A 13,784-nucleotide genomic window follows, 5' to 3' on the forward strand; every position below is an offset into this window, starting at 1 on the left:
CCAAATGTCGCCAAATGTGACTTGACAGCAAATGTGGCTCAAGGCAAAGTCAAAAGTCGTCCAGTAAAAAGTACACAGTGGAAGAATGACTCAAGCGCTGTTTTTAACCACTGCATAACATCAATAAAATAAAAAAATACTAAATCAAATGTGAATGGGCAAATTCTGATATTGCTGTGTGTGTGTGTGTGTGCGCACAGCCAAAACGACAATATCTGCAATTTACTGCACGGCGTTTTCTCAAGTTAGAAGTGGCTGGAATCACCACGTTTGGGCAGACAGTGCCAGACAAATACTACAATATATGAAAGCTGTTGTTTTCTGTTCGACGAAATGTAAAGAAATCCTTTGCGTTCAGGGTAACGACGACCTTCCCAACATGGCCGCCACTGAGGCACAACGATCCGCGGGGCTGGCTTATCTCGCGTGAATAGCCCAATGGAAGACGGCGTGAGGTCACGTGACTTCCTTGTGTCGTTTGATCGGCGAACTTGACTTAAACGTCACTCGTGCTTAAAGGGGATTGGAGCAAGCAGCGCCCGATGCGGAAGTCAAAGTCGCCGTCTCACGCGCGAAATAGTTGATAAATATGCGATAATTGATCAATAAAAGTAGCGAGCGACATTGAGATCATTGGAACGGAGTAAAAGTACCGTTACTTCTTAACAGCAGAAGCGGCGGAAGTGTTTTTTTGCTGGTCGCGTCAACTCCTGTAACTTGTCCAAAGCAGGTCCCGAGCACACAGGCGGAACCTCAGGCCGATGCGCTCGCGTATTAGTCCGGCGCGGAGTAATATTCAGAAATGACGTGTGTGGAATGGATCTAGATGCCAGCGTTCAAGTAGTACGAAAAGCCTATGACGCCGACAACCTGACCACCGGGGGCAGTATTAGTATAGTCAGCCATGCAGACACAAACAAAGAAGCCTTTCTCCGCCATTGTCAGTTGACGCAGGAAGCTGCAGTCATATTAGTCGCTTTTCGCACACCATAAAGAAAATGCATCTGTAAGTATATTGTCTGCCTACATGTGTTGCTTCACTGTTTGTGTTCCAACATTCATTTCTTCTAAAACGGCAACAATCGACGATGCCGCCAACCATGTTTTTAAGATAAAGGCTAAAGGCTAAATCATGTGCTTGTTTTAAAAACACAAGTTGTAATTGTCTTCTTTTCGGGAAGAATTGTTCACTAGTTGCCAAAGTGCTGCCGCTTGTTGTCAAGCGCGTCGCGTTCACCGCCACCCACCGGACAGCGTTCGTAAATTCAACTTGAGGCAAAAAATTGTCCAGATGATGACTCGCATCTGGGGGGGAAAAAAACCAACAAAAAAAAAAAAAAAAGCCGTATCCGAAGGCAGCGCAAAGTTTCAGGAAGGCGGCGACGACGTGCGCCGAAAAGTTACGAGTCAGTTTGCAGTGTATCTAATCAAGTGTCCCTCACGTGTTCGGGGTTAGTTATGTGTGTGTGATGTTGCTGGGTTACCACGGCAACCCAGTCAGGCTCCCGGCACCTCATCAACTTCCTCCTCCTCCCGGACGGCCCTTCCCGGAAACGACTTCCTGTTTGGCCGGAAAGCGCCGGGCGTATTCTGCCGTTTGTTCTGCACCGCGTCGATCGTTCGAAAGAATTCTCGGCTCCTGTTTGCTCACCGAGCCGCAGGCCGCGCGCCCGCGTCAACTGGCGTACGTGCGTCGACCCCACCCTCCTCCGCCGCCGCACGGGAACCGCAGACGGAACAACCGGCTGCGGGAACAGAAAGAAAGAAAGAAAGAAAGAAAGAAGACGGGTGAAGAAGGAGTCGGAGTAGGAGGAGGTTCCGGAAGACATGAGCGCGGCGCCAAACTCGACGGCGCCGTCTTCGGATGTTGAAAGTAGGTGGAGCGTGATGATCACGTGACCTTCCAAATGTCCTTCGTCACTCGATCGGGTACGCCGGAGGCCGCTGCGAAAGTTGGGAAACGTGCCGCTAACGTCCGGAGCGCCGGCGGACTTGTCGCAGGCCCGGAGGGATGCGGCCCGTGCAGGGGGTCCGCCGGAGGAAGGCGCTTCTGGAGAAGCTGGACGTTTTGCACTTTTGTCACTTCTGGTGGAGATCAAACAGGATACACGTGCCTCACAGTTCCGCGTAGTTCCCCGCATTCTGAATGCGACGTTCCCCGTTGAAATCCGTCAGTGGCAGCCTCCATCAACACATCTTTGAATTCCTCCTGGTTCCTTGCTCCTTGCGAGTGTTTTCATTTTCTATTTTGCGCGTTCCACGCTTTGTCCCGTCTGTGGCTCTCCTTGCCCACGTGCCAGGGCATCACACCCCCTTTTTTCTTCCCTTTCACTCGAGCGGCGATGTATCGGAGACTCCCGTTTTGGCCACTCCATTAGGTACACCCGTTGGTTTGAAAGATTTGTCAGGCTTGTTAACAACACTCGGATCAAACTTACTTTCACTTGATTTCGAAGTTGATTCGAAATTGTGGCGTCGTTCTTCCAGTGACATTGTTGTTTTTTGTTTTTTGTTTTTTTTTTGCATTGTCTACGTCTTCTAAAGTCGGCAAATGTTGGCCCGAAGGCCGAAAAGCTCTCGGCCAATCTGCACGCAGACACGCGGCGTCATGGCAACACGAGCCCGCCGCATACTTATTCCACCTTTATAGAGGGCCGCGGCTGTTGCCGTAGCAACGCTCATTTTCCGCGTCGCATCTCCTCGTGTCACTCGGATGCCAGCTGAGAGCAGCGACTCCCTTTTGGCCGTGGGCCGTTCACCCTGTCATCCATGAATGTATCCATTTATCCGTTCATTGAAGCGCCCAGTCATCCATTCATTCATACATTAATTTGTCCTTCTATCTTTTCATCCATTGAATCCTTCATTTATTCCAAGTATCCTTCATGAATCCATTCAGCCATCCCCTAATTTGTTCTACCATTTCGAAATGATTCGTGCATCCATTTATTGCTGCCTCCCTCCATCTCTTCCTCTTCCTCCATCCATGACGTCCATCCTTACTCTCATCCGTTCATCATTCGTCAGCGAGTCCGTTCATTGAACGTTTGAGGCGACCGTTCGCTCTCGGCCCGTTTCCCCGGCGACACGGGCCGCGCTCACACGTTGCTCTTTTTTTCTCTCTTGTTGTTGACTTTGACTTGGTTCCTTCCTGAAAAGGTTCTTTTTCTGCGAGCCATCTGACAAAGCAACTCGGAACGTACCATGATGACAAACCCTTGTTGTTGTTGTTGTTGTTTGCGTCTTATCACACGTGTGTGTGTGTGCGTGCAGGCCGTCTGTCGGTGTGGTCTGATCAGTGTGTCGTTGTGTGTCCCCTCTTCCTCCCGCGGCCAGTCACGCCGGAGGCGGTGGGCTTCCTGTCGGCGGTGGGCGTCTTCATCGCGGCGCTGGCGCTCGTCTTCCTCTTCGTCAACAAGATGCTCTGCTTCTCCAAAGTGGGCGGAGCTCCGTGTCTGGAGCGGCGGCGGCGGTCTCCGGGGGTCCGCCGAGGCCTCGGTGAGACACGGCACGACGTCATCCCGTGACAGGCCTGAGTGGGTTTTCTTCGGGTGGCAGGCAAGCGGTGTGACTCGAGGGATTTTTTTAGGTCGATGCCGATCCCGATGTTTAGCAAAATCAAATTCTGATAGCGGATTCATCTGCCAATTCATTCAAATATATATGAATATATAATGAATACAATGAAAAAATTGGGTTCCTTACCGCTTGCGACAACAAAGCGATGAATTTGAGGCTGAAGCTTTGACCGTTTGACAAGATTCTGCCCTTTAGTTTTTGTTCACTTTATAACAGAAAGAGAAATTGGCTAAATTGGCTCATTTTTTTGCCAATTTTCACCGATTTGAAAAGGGCCAATATCGGCCAGTTAAATCTCGTATTGACACACGGTCGGCGGCCTTTTGGTTCTTGAACGAGCGGCCGAGGAAAACAACGAGAGGTCGATTCCCTTGTCAAAGAAGCGCGCTGACGAAACAGGTTTTTGGATCTGACCCGGAGAAGATGGTCGCCGTTGACGTGGCGGCGTGCGGGCGCAGCCGCGTTTTTTTTCGAGTCGGGCGACGTCGTTGACTGCGATTTTCCGATCGATGCTGACCCGAACTGAAACTGCGTTACCAGACAACCAGCAAGCCTTTACTGCTCAGTGACTGTTTTTTTTTTGTCAATGTCTTTCTGTCTCCAAAGTGTTCTCTGTCAATTGTCGGACTCGAGCGGCTCCGACGACCGGAGACAAATTCCTGGTGTGTTTTTCGGAAAGAGGATTCTGATTCTGATGGAGCGCAAAAGCTTTGACATGGAAACGTCGAATGCTGTCACGTCGCCATACGACAAATTCGACCACAACATGCTAGGTTGTCGAGTCGTCGCGAACGCACCGACATCTCACTTGGATGCAAAAATGGAACCAAAAATGAAGAGCGGCAGCACAACAAGACGAAAGTACAAAATCAAAGAGGAAATCTTCAAGATAAAATTTCAGCATATAAAAAAAGAGGAAAAAATGGCTTGGGTGCTGTTTTGCGTGAGATGTTGGCGATCCTCCAAGAATGGAAATCGTTCCTGTGGAAAAGGGAAAGTGTGTGGCCTGGATCGACAAAAGCTGCCCGATCCCGTCGAAAAGTCAACAAAAGGTCGAAAGCAAACACGGCGTGACGACGGCGTCGCACCTCCGCGGGACACGCCGCTCCGGTCGCGCCTCAAACAAGACGCACGACGTCAGCCGGATTTCAGCTGATGAACAAACAGCACTTCCTGTTGGGAGGCAGCGCGCTCGTCCCCAAAAAATGCTAAACGGCGAAGGCACGTTTGAAAGGTACGCTACGTCGTCACGGCACGCTTGAAAGGTACGCTACGTCGTCACGGCACGCTTGAAAGGTACGCTACGTCGTCACGGCACGCTTGAAAGGTACGCTACGTCGTCACGGCACGCTTGAAAGGTACGCTACGTCGTCACGGCACGCTTGAAAGGTACGCTACGTCGTCACGGCACGTTTGAAAGGTACGCTACGTCGTCACGGCACGCTTGAAAGGTACGCTACGTCGTCACGGCACGCTTGAAAGGTACGCTACGTCGTCACGGCACGCTTGAAAGGTACGCTACGTCGTCACGGCACGCTTGAAAGGTACGCTACGTCGTCACGGCACGTTTGAAAGGTACGCTACGTCGTCACGGCACGCTTGAAAGGTACGCTACGTCGTCACGGCACGCTTGAAAGGTACGCTACGTCGTCACGGCACGTTTGAAAGGTACACTACGTCGTCACGGCACGCTTGAAAGTTACGGTACATCTCAAAAGAGACGGTTTAAAGGTACAGTATGTCTTCACGGGACTTTTCAAAGGCATATTTGGAAGGTAAAAAAGTCCCGATATTTTTCAACCCAATAATAAAATACATATCCTGAGATTTGTGCATCTCCGCGGATGATTGGCATTCATTCTCTGGCGGCAACAATGGACAAGACAAACCGAAATAAAAACAGGTAGGCTTAAATGAAAAGACGAGCATTTACAAGCCGGATTCCAATGAAGTCGGGACGTTGTGTTAAACAGAAACAAAAACGGAAGACAAGGATTTGCAAATCATGTTGGACCTCTATTTCATTGAATACACGACAAAGACAAGATAGTTCACGTTCAAACGGATCAACTTGATTGTTTGGAGCAAAAATCACGAACTTCCAATTTGATGGCTGCAACACCTTCCAAAAAAGACGGAGAAAGTTGAGGAAGGTGTCATCAAACACGTGTTTGGAACATCCCACAGGTGAACGGGCTCATTGGGAACAGGCGGGGGCCACGATTGGCTAGAAGAGGAGCTTCCCGATTTAAAAAACAAAACCAAATTATGCCGTGGTGCTTAATATGAACAATCTTGTTGCGGCTGTGGTAAAACCTGATGGCTGGCGGCCACTCAGCAAATTAGCGCTTTAGAATAATAACAATAATGAATGGCGCCCTATGGGGGGCACAAGCCAGTGCAAAGCGTAGGCCGGTCCCAAGCAGAGGGCGTCCGGCTTCAAACTTTGCCAAACAAATATGAGCGTTCAGTCAAAGAATTCCATACCGGATCGGTCGTGGCCCGGGTGAACGACGTCCGCCGCCGGCGCCGTCAACCTGCGGGGCGCCGGTGGCAATTCAGCTACTGTGGCTCGAAGTCGAAGAAGAAGAAGAAGAAGAGGTGGAAAGCGGGTCCTTCGGCAGAAAGAGAAGAGGAAAGCACAGAGCCTAGAAGTGAATGGGGGGACTTTGAATGTTGGGCCTACGACAGGAAAAGCTCGGGAGTTGCTTGACATGATGATGATGAGGAGAAAGCTTGATACAGTGTGTGTCCAGGAGAGCGCGTGGAAAGGCAGCTGAGAAGACAGTGGCGCTGTAGCGGCCCGTAACGCGACGAGAAGAAGAATTACACTTATATCGTGTTTTTATAGGCACTGTACAATTTCAAGGCTTTTTGATTGACAAGCCGCTTGCGTCGGGAGCGGTGTGACAGAAGCGCGGCTGCCGTTCTGCGCCAGCCGACCGCACGTATTCGTCGGCAATGCGGGTTAAGTCGGGCGAGGATTCGAACCGGCGACCCTCTGGTCCTAGGGCACGCGCCGCACCACGCACGCAGTGTTTGGATTTTGTCTCAACAATTTGCACTCCAGGCCTGCAGGGGGCGAGCACCCGTTCCCCAAAAATCATGTTTCTCTTCATTTGTGTGCGACCAGTCGACAGCGGTGACCAATCGTCCTCGGACAGCGACAACCAGTTGATGAAACACTTTGAGATTTCCGTGTCACGCTCGAAAGGTCGCCGGCCCGCGGCGGCGAGCGGTCGGCGCGATCTCTTTGCCGGCGAGCGGACGACGGCGGACGACGGCGCGGAGTCGTCCCAGCGGGAAGGTAAACAATTCCCAAAATACCACGACGGCCGGATCGTCGGGCGAGCGGCGCTAATGCTAATCTGCGCATCCAGCAAAACACAGTGCAGCTCTGCTTACCTTTGAGCTTTGGCACAATTGTCTTTTCGTACTGTGTCGTCCGTTCGTAGAGAGAAAGCGGTGTTGGGGCGGGATTATGTCAATGAGCCAAATTGTGACGCGAACACGTTTTCTCGTCGCGGACGTTTTCCCGCCAGCCGTCACAGAGGCCACCGGTCAACGTCACCGTCTGGACGAGACACGGGGGGCGCCGGAGGGACCCCCGCCACAACAACCACATTCGTTGGCCGCCGTGGAAGAGAGTCCCGCACCCTCCGACGCGAAACCACCAATCACGGACAACAACTCGGAGGACCTGGAGGCGGGCTGCGGCCAAACTGCTGACGGTTCCGCCGCATGGAAACCTCAGGTACTGCGCGCACCTCAAGCCTTTTTCTGTTGTCGCTAGGCAGAAATGACGGGGCTCCAGCGGAAAACATTTGCGCGTCTTCGTCACAATAGAAAACAACAACACAACGAGGCTGGAAATTGTTCCTTTTTCTTTGAAGAGCAGTTTTCCTAATCATCATCAAATGTTATTCGCACAGGGGCTTTTCATATAACAATAAAAATACGATAATAAAACAGAGGAGTGGAATGTAGCGCTGCAGCTAAGCGAATGTTTTAGTACTCGAGTAACCCAACTGAGAATTTATTGAACAATCGAGTATTTAGTCAAACTATATTTTTGCTTGGTTAAAGTGCAATTATAAATCCAAAAGAGAAAATAAGACTTTGCACTTCATTAGAGATGTGGGATGGGGGGGGGGGGGGGGGGGGGGAACTCCAGTTGCCAGTTTTCTGACTTGCGACTTCAGAAAGACTTGACCAGACTTTGACTTGTCGACGAGTCATCTTGTTTCGAGTTGGAAATCTGCATTTGAATTGAGTGGGGGTCATTCGCAGCAACCTGGCAAGGCAGTCTGCGTTGTTGCGCACTCGCCAATGTGACGTAGCCACCTGCATGAACCATGGGGAGAAATTTGTCTCCAAATTAGGAGCACGTGTTTTTCAATTCTGCGATTTACATGTTATCGCGACTTAGCACTTGTAAATATTCAATTTTGCTCGTCCCCTCCTTGAGCCGTCACCTTGTCGTGGCGGAGGGGTTTGTGTGTCCCAGTGATCCGAGGAGCTAAGTGGTCTGGGGCTTTATGCCCCTGGCAGGGTCACCCGTGACAAACAGGTCCTAGGTGAGGGAGCACGGCTGAAAGACCCCTAATGATGACGACAAATAATGGACTTCATTTTCCCTTGCCCGGATGCGGGTCACCGGGGCCCCCGCTGGAGCCAGGCCTGGTGGTGGGGCTTGAAGGCGAGCTTCCGGTGGCCGGGCCGGCACCCATGGTGCCCGAAAGGGTAACGTGGGTTGCCCTTCCCATAGGCTCACCACCTGTGGGAGGGGCCGTAGGGGCCGGGCGCAGTGCGAGCCGGGCGGTGGCCGAAGGCAGAGGCCTCGGCGATCCGATCCCCGGCTACAGAAGCCGGCTCTAGGGACGTGGAACGTCACCTCTCTGGCAGGGAAGGAGCCCGAGCCGGTGTGTGAGGTCGAGAAGTTCCGACTAGATGTAGTCGGGCTCGCCTCCACGCACAGCTCGGGCTCTGGGACCAGTCCTCTCGAGAGGGGTCGGACTCTCTTCCGCTCTGGAGTTGCCCACGGTGAGAGGCGCCGAGCAGGTGTGGGTATACTTATTGCCCCCCGGCTCGGCGCCTGTACGTTGTGGTTCACCCCGGTGGACGAGAGGGTAGCCTCCCTCCGCCTTCGGGCGGGGGGACGGGCCCTGACTGTTGTTTGTGCCTATGCGCCAAACAGCACTTCAGAGTACCCACCCTTTCTGGAGTCCTTGGAAGGGGTGCTGCGAAGCGGTTGGGATGAGAATCAGCACCTCCAAATCTGAAACCGTGGTCCTCAGTCGGAAAAGGGTGGCGTGCCCTCTCCGGGTCGGGGATGAGATCCTGCCCAAAGCGGAGGAGTTCAAGTATCTCGGGGTCTTGTTCACGAGCGAGGGAAGAACGGAACGGGAGATCGACAGGCGGATCGGTGCGGCGTCTGCAGTGATGCGGACTTGGTATCGGTCCGTTGTGGTAAAGAAGGAGCGAAGCCGAAAGGCGAAGCTCTCAATTTACCAGTCGATGTCCGTTCCCCCCCTCACCTGTGGTCACGAGCTGTGGGTCGTGACCCAAAGAACAAGATCCCGGATACGAGCGGCCGAAATGAGTTTCCTCCGCAGGGTGTCCGGGCTCTCCCTTAGAGAGAAGGTGAGAAGCTCGGTCATCCGGGCGGAGACCCCGGGGACGACCCGGGACACGCTGGAGAGAATACGTCCTTCGGCTGGCTTGGGAACGCCTCGGGATCCCCTCGGAAGAGCTGGATGAAGTGGTTGGGGAGAGGGAAGTCTGGGGCGTGACGCTAACACGGTCCCGCCTGTGTGGAGTTTGCGTGTTCTCCCTGTGCCCGCGTGGCTTTTCTCCGGGCACTCCGCTTTCCTCCCACATCCCAAAAACATGCATGAATTGGACACTCAAAATTGCCCGTAGGTGTGATTGTGAGTGCGAATGGTTGTTTGTTTGGATGTGCCCTGCGATTGGCTGGCGACCAGTTCAGGGTGTACCCGCCTCCTGCCCGATGACAGCTGGGATGGGCTCCGGCAAGCCCGCGACCCGCGTGAGGAGAAGCGCGACAGAAAATGGATGGATGGAAAAACACACGCGCAAATCATTTTGAGACGTTTCTCCCCGTACATGAACGACGACGAGAGAAAATACAATTTGCACTTCACGCCGTCGATGAAGCACGGCAACCTGCACGGCTGGCGGCTCGCGCAATAAAGACGACAACGACGAGAACCGTCACGACAAAACCACAGAGGCGGGGACGCCAATTGAACAGTTTAGCTAGCTGGCCAAACGCGAAGCGTCGGACTGCTTTGGGACGATTCGAAATAAACACGCTGTGATTGGACAGCCGAGTCACGCAACTGAGGGCGGGACGCTTTGTGATATTTGACCCAACCTTTCGTGAGGGTTCGTAGAGCAGACAGAAGCCCCAAGATTTGAAGAAGTGAAGCGGCCTTGCTGGTGTTGTGGCGATTTCCCCCCCAAACGTCTTCTGGGATCCCTTTGCACTTCCGCCACGGCGAGAAAAATGTTGACAAAAGTGCGTTCCACGATGAGTAAGTCCAGTACAAATTGGGAATATCATTTTCATAGTACCGAACGTGTTTGCGGGAGTGTCGCCGTCAAAAGCTGAACCGTGTTTTCGAAATTGACACCGCAGCGTACGAAGCGTCACCTTGAATCAATTGTCAACGGCTTCCGAATCAGTGAGCAAACCCGACTGAGTGAACAGGGGAGCAACGCGGGTTCGGTTGGTTCACGTGACTTTTTGAAAGGAGGCCAACATTTGGATGTCATGCGAACGAGGATGGATTGTGCGCCAATGATATTGGAGCGACGGAAAACACTCTCGGCCTTTGCTTCGTTGTGTTCTCTTCAACCCTTGACTTCAACCAACTGAAGATGACTTGACTCCACTTGCTTGCTATTTATTTCTTGGTAGATTTCCTTGAGACTTGCGCATATGTGACGAAGCACCATTTGATTTCTTTTTTTTTTTTGGGGGGATATATAAACAACAGTTTTCTTCAATTCACATTGTGCCTAAAAGATAAGGCATTCGTTGGAAAAAAGCTTGAACAGCCTTTGCGCATCTTCACTGAAGCACACTGGCATATTTTCTTCCCGCGGCGAGCTCGGTAAGCGCGCTGTCGTCACTCTAATTCACAGTTTTTGCTTTTTCAGGGATTTTAGGAGCCACAAAATGTGAATTTTGACCCGCAAACGGAGCCACGGAACCGCTTATTTCGAGCTTTGGAGATGGAAAACTCAATTACAAATGTAACACAGCTAAGGCAATAAAACAACACAACTAACAACAAACAAACAACACAACACAACACAACCTAAACAAGGAACTAAACAAGTGAGCCAACGCAACAAAATCAACACAACAAACAACAACTCAACCAAGCCACACAACTAAGATAACAAACTAATTACAGCAACAGGCGTCAAGCGATCAAGATCAAGATTCTGACACGTTTGTTTGGATGTAAATCCTGCTCTGCGTGAACTATAAAATCCCGTAAAAGTACAGAAAAGCCGCACCGTCTGCTGAATGTAAATCAAAGTGTCACCCCGCGCTTCATCAGGAGCCCCGAACCCCGAATGACGTCACCCCCTCGCCCGCCGGCTCCTCCCCCCGGCGACCTCTCTCCAAGTGCTGCGACCTGCTGGTCTCGCTGGAGTACCGAGCGGCGGCCGAGAAGCTGCTGGTCACCGTGGTGTCGGCGCGAGATCTTCCGGACCGGCGGCGAAGCGGGATGGACGCCTGGCAGGTCCACGTGGTCCTCCTGCCCACCAAGAAGCAACGGCACAAGACGTCGCTCAGGCGGCCGGCCGGCGCGGAGGGTCCGGCCTCGCTCGGCTTCGGCCAGACCTTCGCCTTGACGCGCGTGGAGGCCTCCCGCCTCCCGGCGGCGGCGCTCAGGTTCCGCATGTACGCCCTGGAGGGCAGGATGTCGCGGCAGCGGATGATGGGCGAGAAGCTTCTGCCTCTGGCCGGTGTGGACCGGGCCGGCGGAACCGCAGACATCCGTCTGGTCCTGGAGCCTCGCCACAACACCAAGGTACCCGGTCCGAAGGAAACGCTTCTTCTTCTTTTTTGACGTTCTCTTCGACTGACAACATATTCCCAACTAAATCAAGTTCATCGAGGTGTGCGTTTTTGATGTCAACTAACAACTCAATAACTCGCCGCTGAAATATTACATAAACATACTGAATATCATTTCAACAAAGTGAAGTACATTTGAAGTTCATTTTTCCCCAAGAAAATGTCCGGAAATGACATTAATGCCAAAAAAAAAAAAAGCCATTCCCTATTTTTGCAATGATTTTGAGGAGTAACAGATTTGAACGGAATGTGTTGTAATGTTAAGCTTCTCGATCGACGACGGCCGTTTGATGGCAAATTCTCGTGGATGTCCGTCTGGTCCTGCAGCCTCGCCGCAAAATGAAGATGCCTTCTTCTCCTCCGGTTCCTGTTCTTCCCAATCTTCATTGTGCTCTTCTCCGTGCGGTTCCTGATGTTGTTCTCGACATCCTGTGCAGAGCGTGGACTCGGAGCTGAGCCTGGCCGGCGACAGCGCGTCGTCAACGCAGTCGCTGACTCACGGCGGCGCTCCTGAGCTCCTGATGGGCCTCTCCTACAGCGCCACCACCGGGAGGATGTCGGTGGAGGTCATCAAGGGGAGCCACTTTAGGAACATGGCTGCCAACAGACCTCCTGGTACTTCATTCCTGAACATCGTCCATCTCGTCGTCTCCGCCTTCGTCGTCTTCCTCGCGTTCCTCGCGGTGTTCGTCATCTTGGTCTTCATGAAATTTTTCCTGTTCCTCATCTTCATGTTCCTCGTGTTTGTCATCGTGTTCCTCCTCATCATCGTGTTGTTCATGTTTTTGTCAGGTTTCTTGTGTTTATCATCCTGTTCCTCTTGGTGTTTATCATGTGCCTCACGACGTTTTTCTTGCTCTGCCATGTTAGTCGTGTTCATCATCATGTTCTTCATCCTATTCCTCATGATGTTCGTCATCATGTTTTTTTCCTTCCAGTTCTTTTATCACCTTCATGTTTCCCGTGTTCTTCAAGGTGTTATTCCTTTCGTTCATGTTCTTCCTCACGTTTTTCTTCGTCCCGTTCCTCATGTTCTTCATGTTGCTCGTGTTCTTCATGTTCTTTGTTGTTTTCTTCTTGGTGTTCTTTCTCATGCTTTTTGCGCGCTTATTCACCTTCCTTCTGTTGTTCGTCGTCGTCTTCATTCTTTGTCTTCTTTGTGTTCTCCCTCACGCCTCGACCTCCTCCCGGTCGTCCCCGCCGGCGTTCAGACACGTTCGCCCGACTGACACTGCTGAACTCGGTGGGCCAGGAGATCTCGCGCTGCAAGACGTCGGTCCGGCGCGCGCAGCCCAACCCGGTGTACAGGGAGACCTTCGCCTTCCAGGTGCCGCTCTTCCAGCTTTCCGACGTCACGCTCATGGCGTCCGTGTACGGCCGCCGCGGCCTCAAGCGAAAGGAGATGATCGGCTGGGCGGCCCTGGGCCAGAACAGCAGCGGCGAGGAGGAGCGCCTCCACTGGCGGGACGCGAAGGACGCGCGCGGCGCGCAAGTGTGCAGGTGGCACGTCCTCCTCGACGCCTGACTCCTCGGCGGACCGTTTAGGACACGCGCAAAAGAAAAAAACAATGCAACAAAGGCCCACCTTTTCCAAACAAAAAGTTTTCCAGATGAAAGTTGGAATATTACAAGATTCAAGTTGTACATCCATTTTTGGACAATAAAGTTGTATATTATTGAGAAAAAAGCAGTACACTTTCAGATTAAAGTCGTAATCTTGAAGAAAAAGTGGTCGGTTTTGGAGAATTTGTAGATTAGAACTGAAAAAGATGAAACCTTTTTCTGATGCAATTCCAAGGAAAACAAAAATCTCCTTTTTAAGAAGAGAACATGTACAACTTTATTGACGTAATATTTAAGCGTTTCTCGTAAGAAAATAGCACCTTTCACCTAAAAAACTCGACGATGAATCTAAAAAACTTTTTCTCAGTTATATACGACTTCATACTCCATCCAACATTTACGACTTTTATGTACAAAATTCCCAAAATAAAAATGCAACCTTTTACTTTGGAAATATACAAAGTATATTGAAATTCGACGAGGACTTCAAAATCCATAGGACGCTTGTAATGTTAGGAGTTTT

General features: G+C 51.6%; 1 protein-coding gene across 6 annotated transcripts; it reads left to right on the forward strand.

Moving 5' to 3' along the window:
* Positions 1–355: 355 nt before the first annotated feature.
* Positions 356–13,711, forward strand: syt16 (synaptotagmin XVI). 6 transcript variants are annotated; one of them, XM_061776198.1, is made up of 7 exons: positions 356–1,006; positions 3,337–3,498; positions 6,713–6,886; positions 7,035–7,333; positions 11,175–11,651; positions 12,136–12,313; positions 12,910–13,701. In XM_061776198.1, exons 2-7 carry the CDS (start codon positions 3,420–3,422, stop codon positions 13,221–13,223), a joined length of 1,521 nt encoding a protein of 506 aa, XP_061632182.1. In that variant the 5' UTR covers positions 356–1,006; positions 3,337–3,419; the 3' UTR covers positions 13,224–13,701. The 6 variants fall into 6 exon arrangements, with proteins under 6 accessions (XP_061632182.1, XP_061632183.1, XP_061632180.1 ...); XM_061776196.1 differs by lacking the exon at positions 356–1,006 and adding an exon at positions 1,028–1,873 and having other exon boundaries at positions 12,910–13,711; XM_061776197.1 differs by lacking the exon at positions 356–1,006 and adding an exon at positions 1,031–1,873 and having other exon boundaries at positions 7,122–7,333; positions 12,910–13,695.
* Positions 13,712–13,784: the final 73 nt, after the last annotated feature.

This window comes from Phyllopteryx taeniolatus, chromosome 6 (genome assembly GCF_024500385.1).
Source record: "Phyllopteryx taeniolatus isolate TA_2022b chromosome 6, UOR_Ptae_1.2, whole genome shotgun sequence".
Taxonomy (NCBI): Eukaryota; Metazoa; Chordata; class Actinopteri; order Syngnathiformes; family Syngnathidae; genus Phyllopteryx; species Phyllopteryx taeniolatus.

Excerpts from the sequence above, each read along its gene's own strand:
- syt16 (XM_061776196.1), top strand. The coding sequence starts at position 1,828 with ATGAGCGCGGCGCCAAACTCGACGGCGCCGTCTTCGGATGTTGAAA. Across the intron at positions 3,499-6,712 it reads GGGGGTCCGCCGAGGCCTCG|TCGACAGCGGTGACCAATCG; the intron begins GTGAGACACGGC and ends GTGTGCGACCAG. Across the intron at positions 12,314-12,909 it reads GGCTGCCAACAGACCTCCTG|ACACGTTCGCCCGACTGACA; the intron begins GTACTTCATTCC and ends GCCGGCGTTCAG.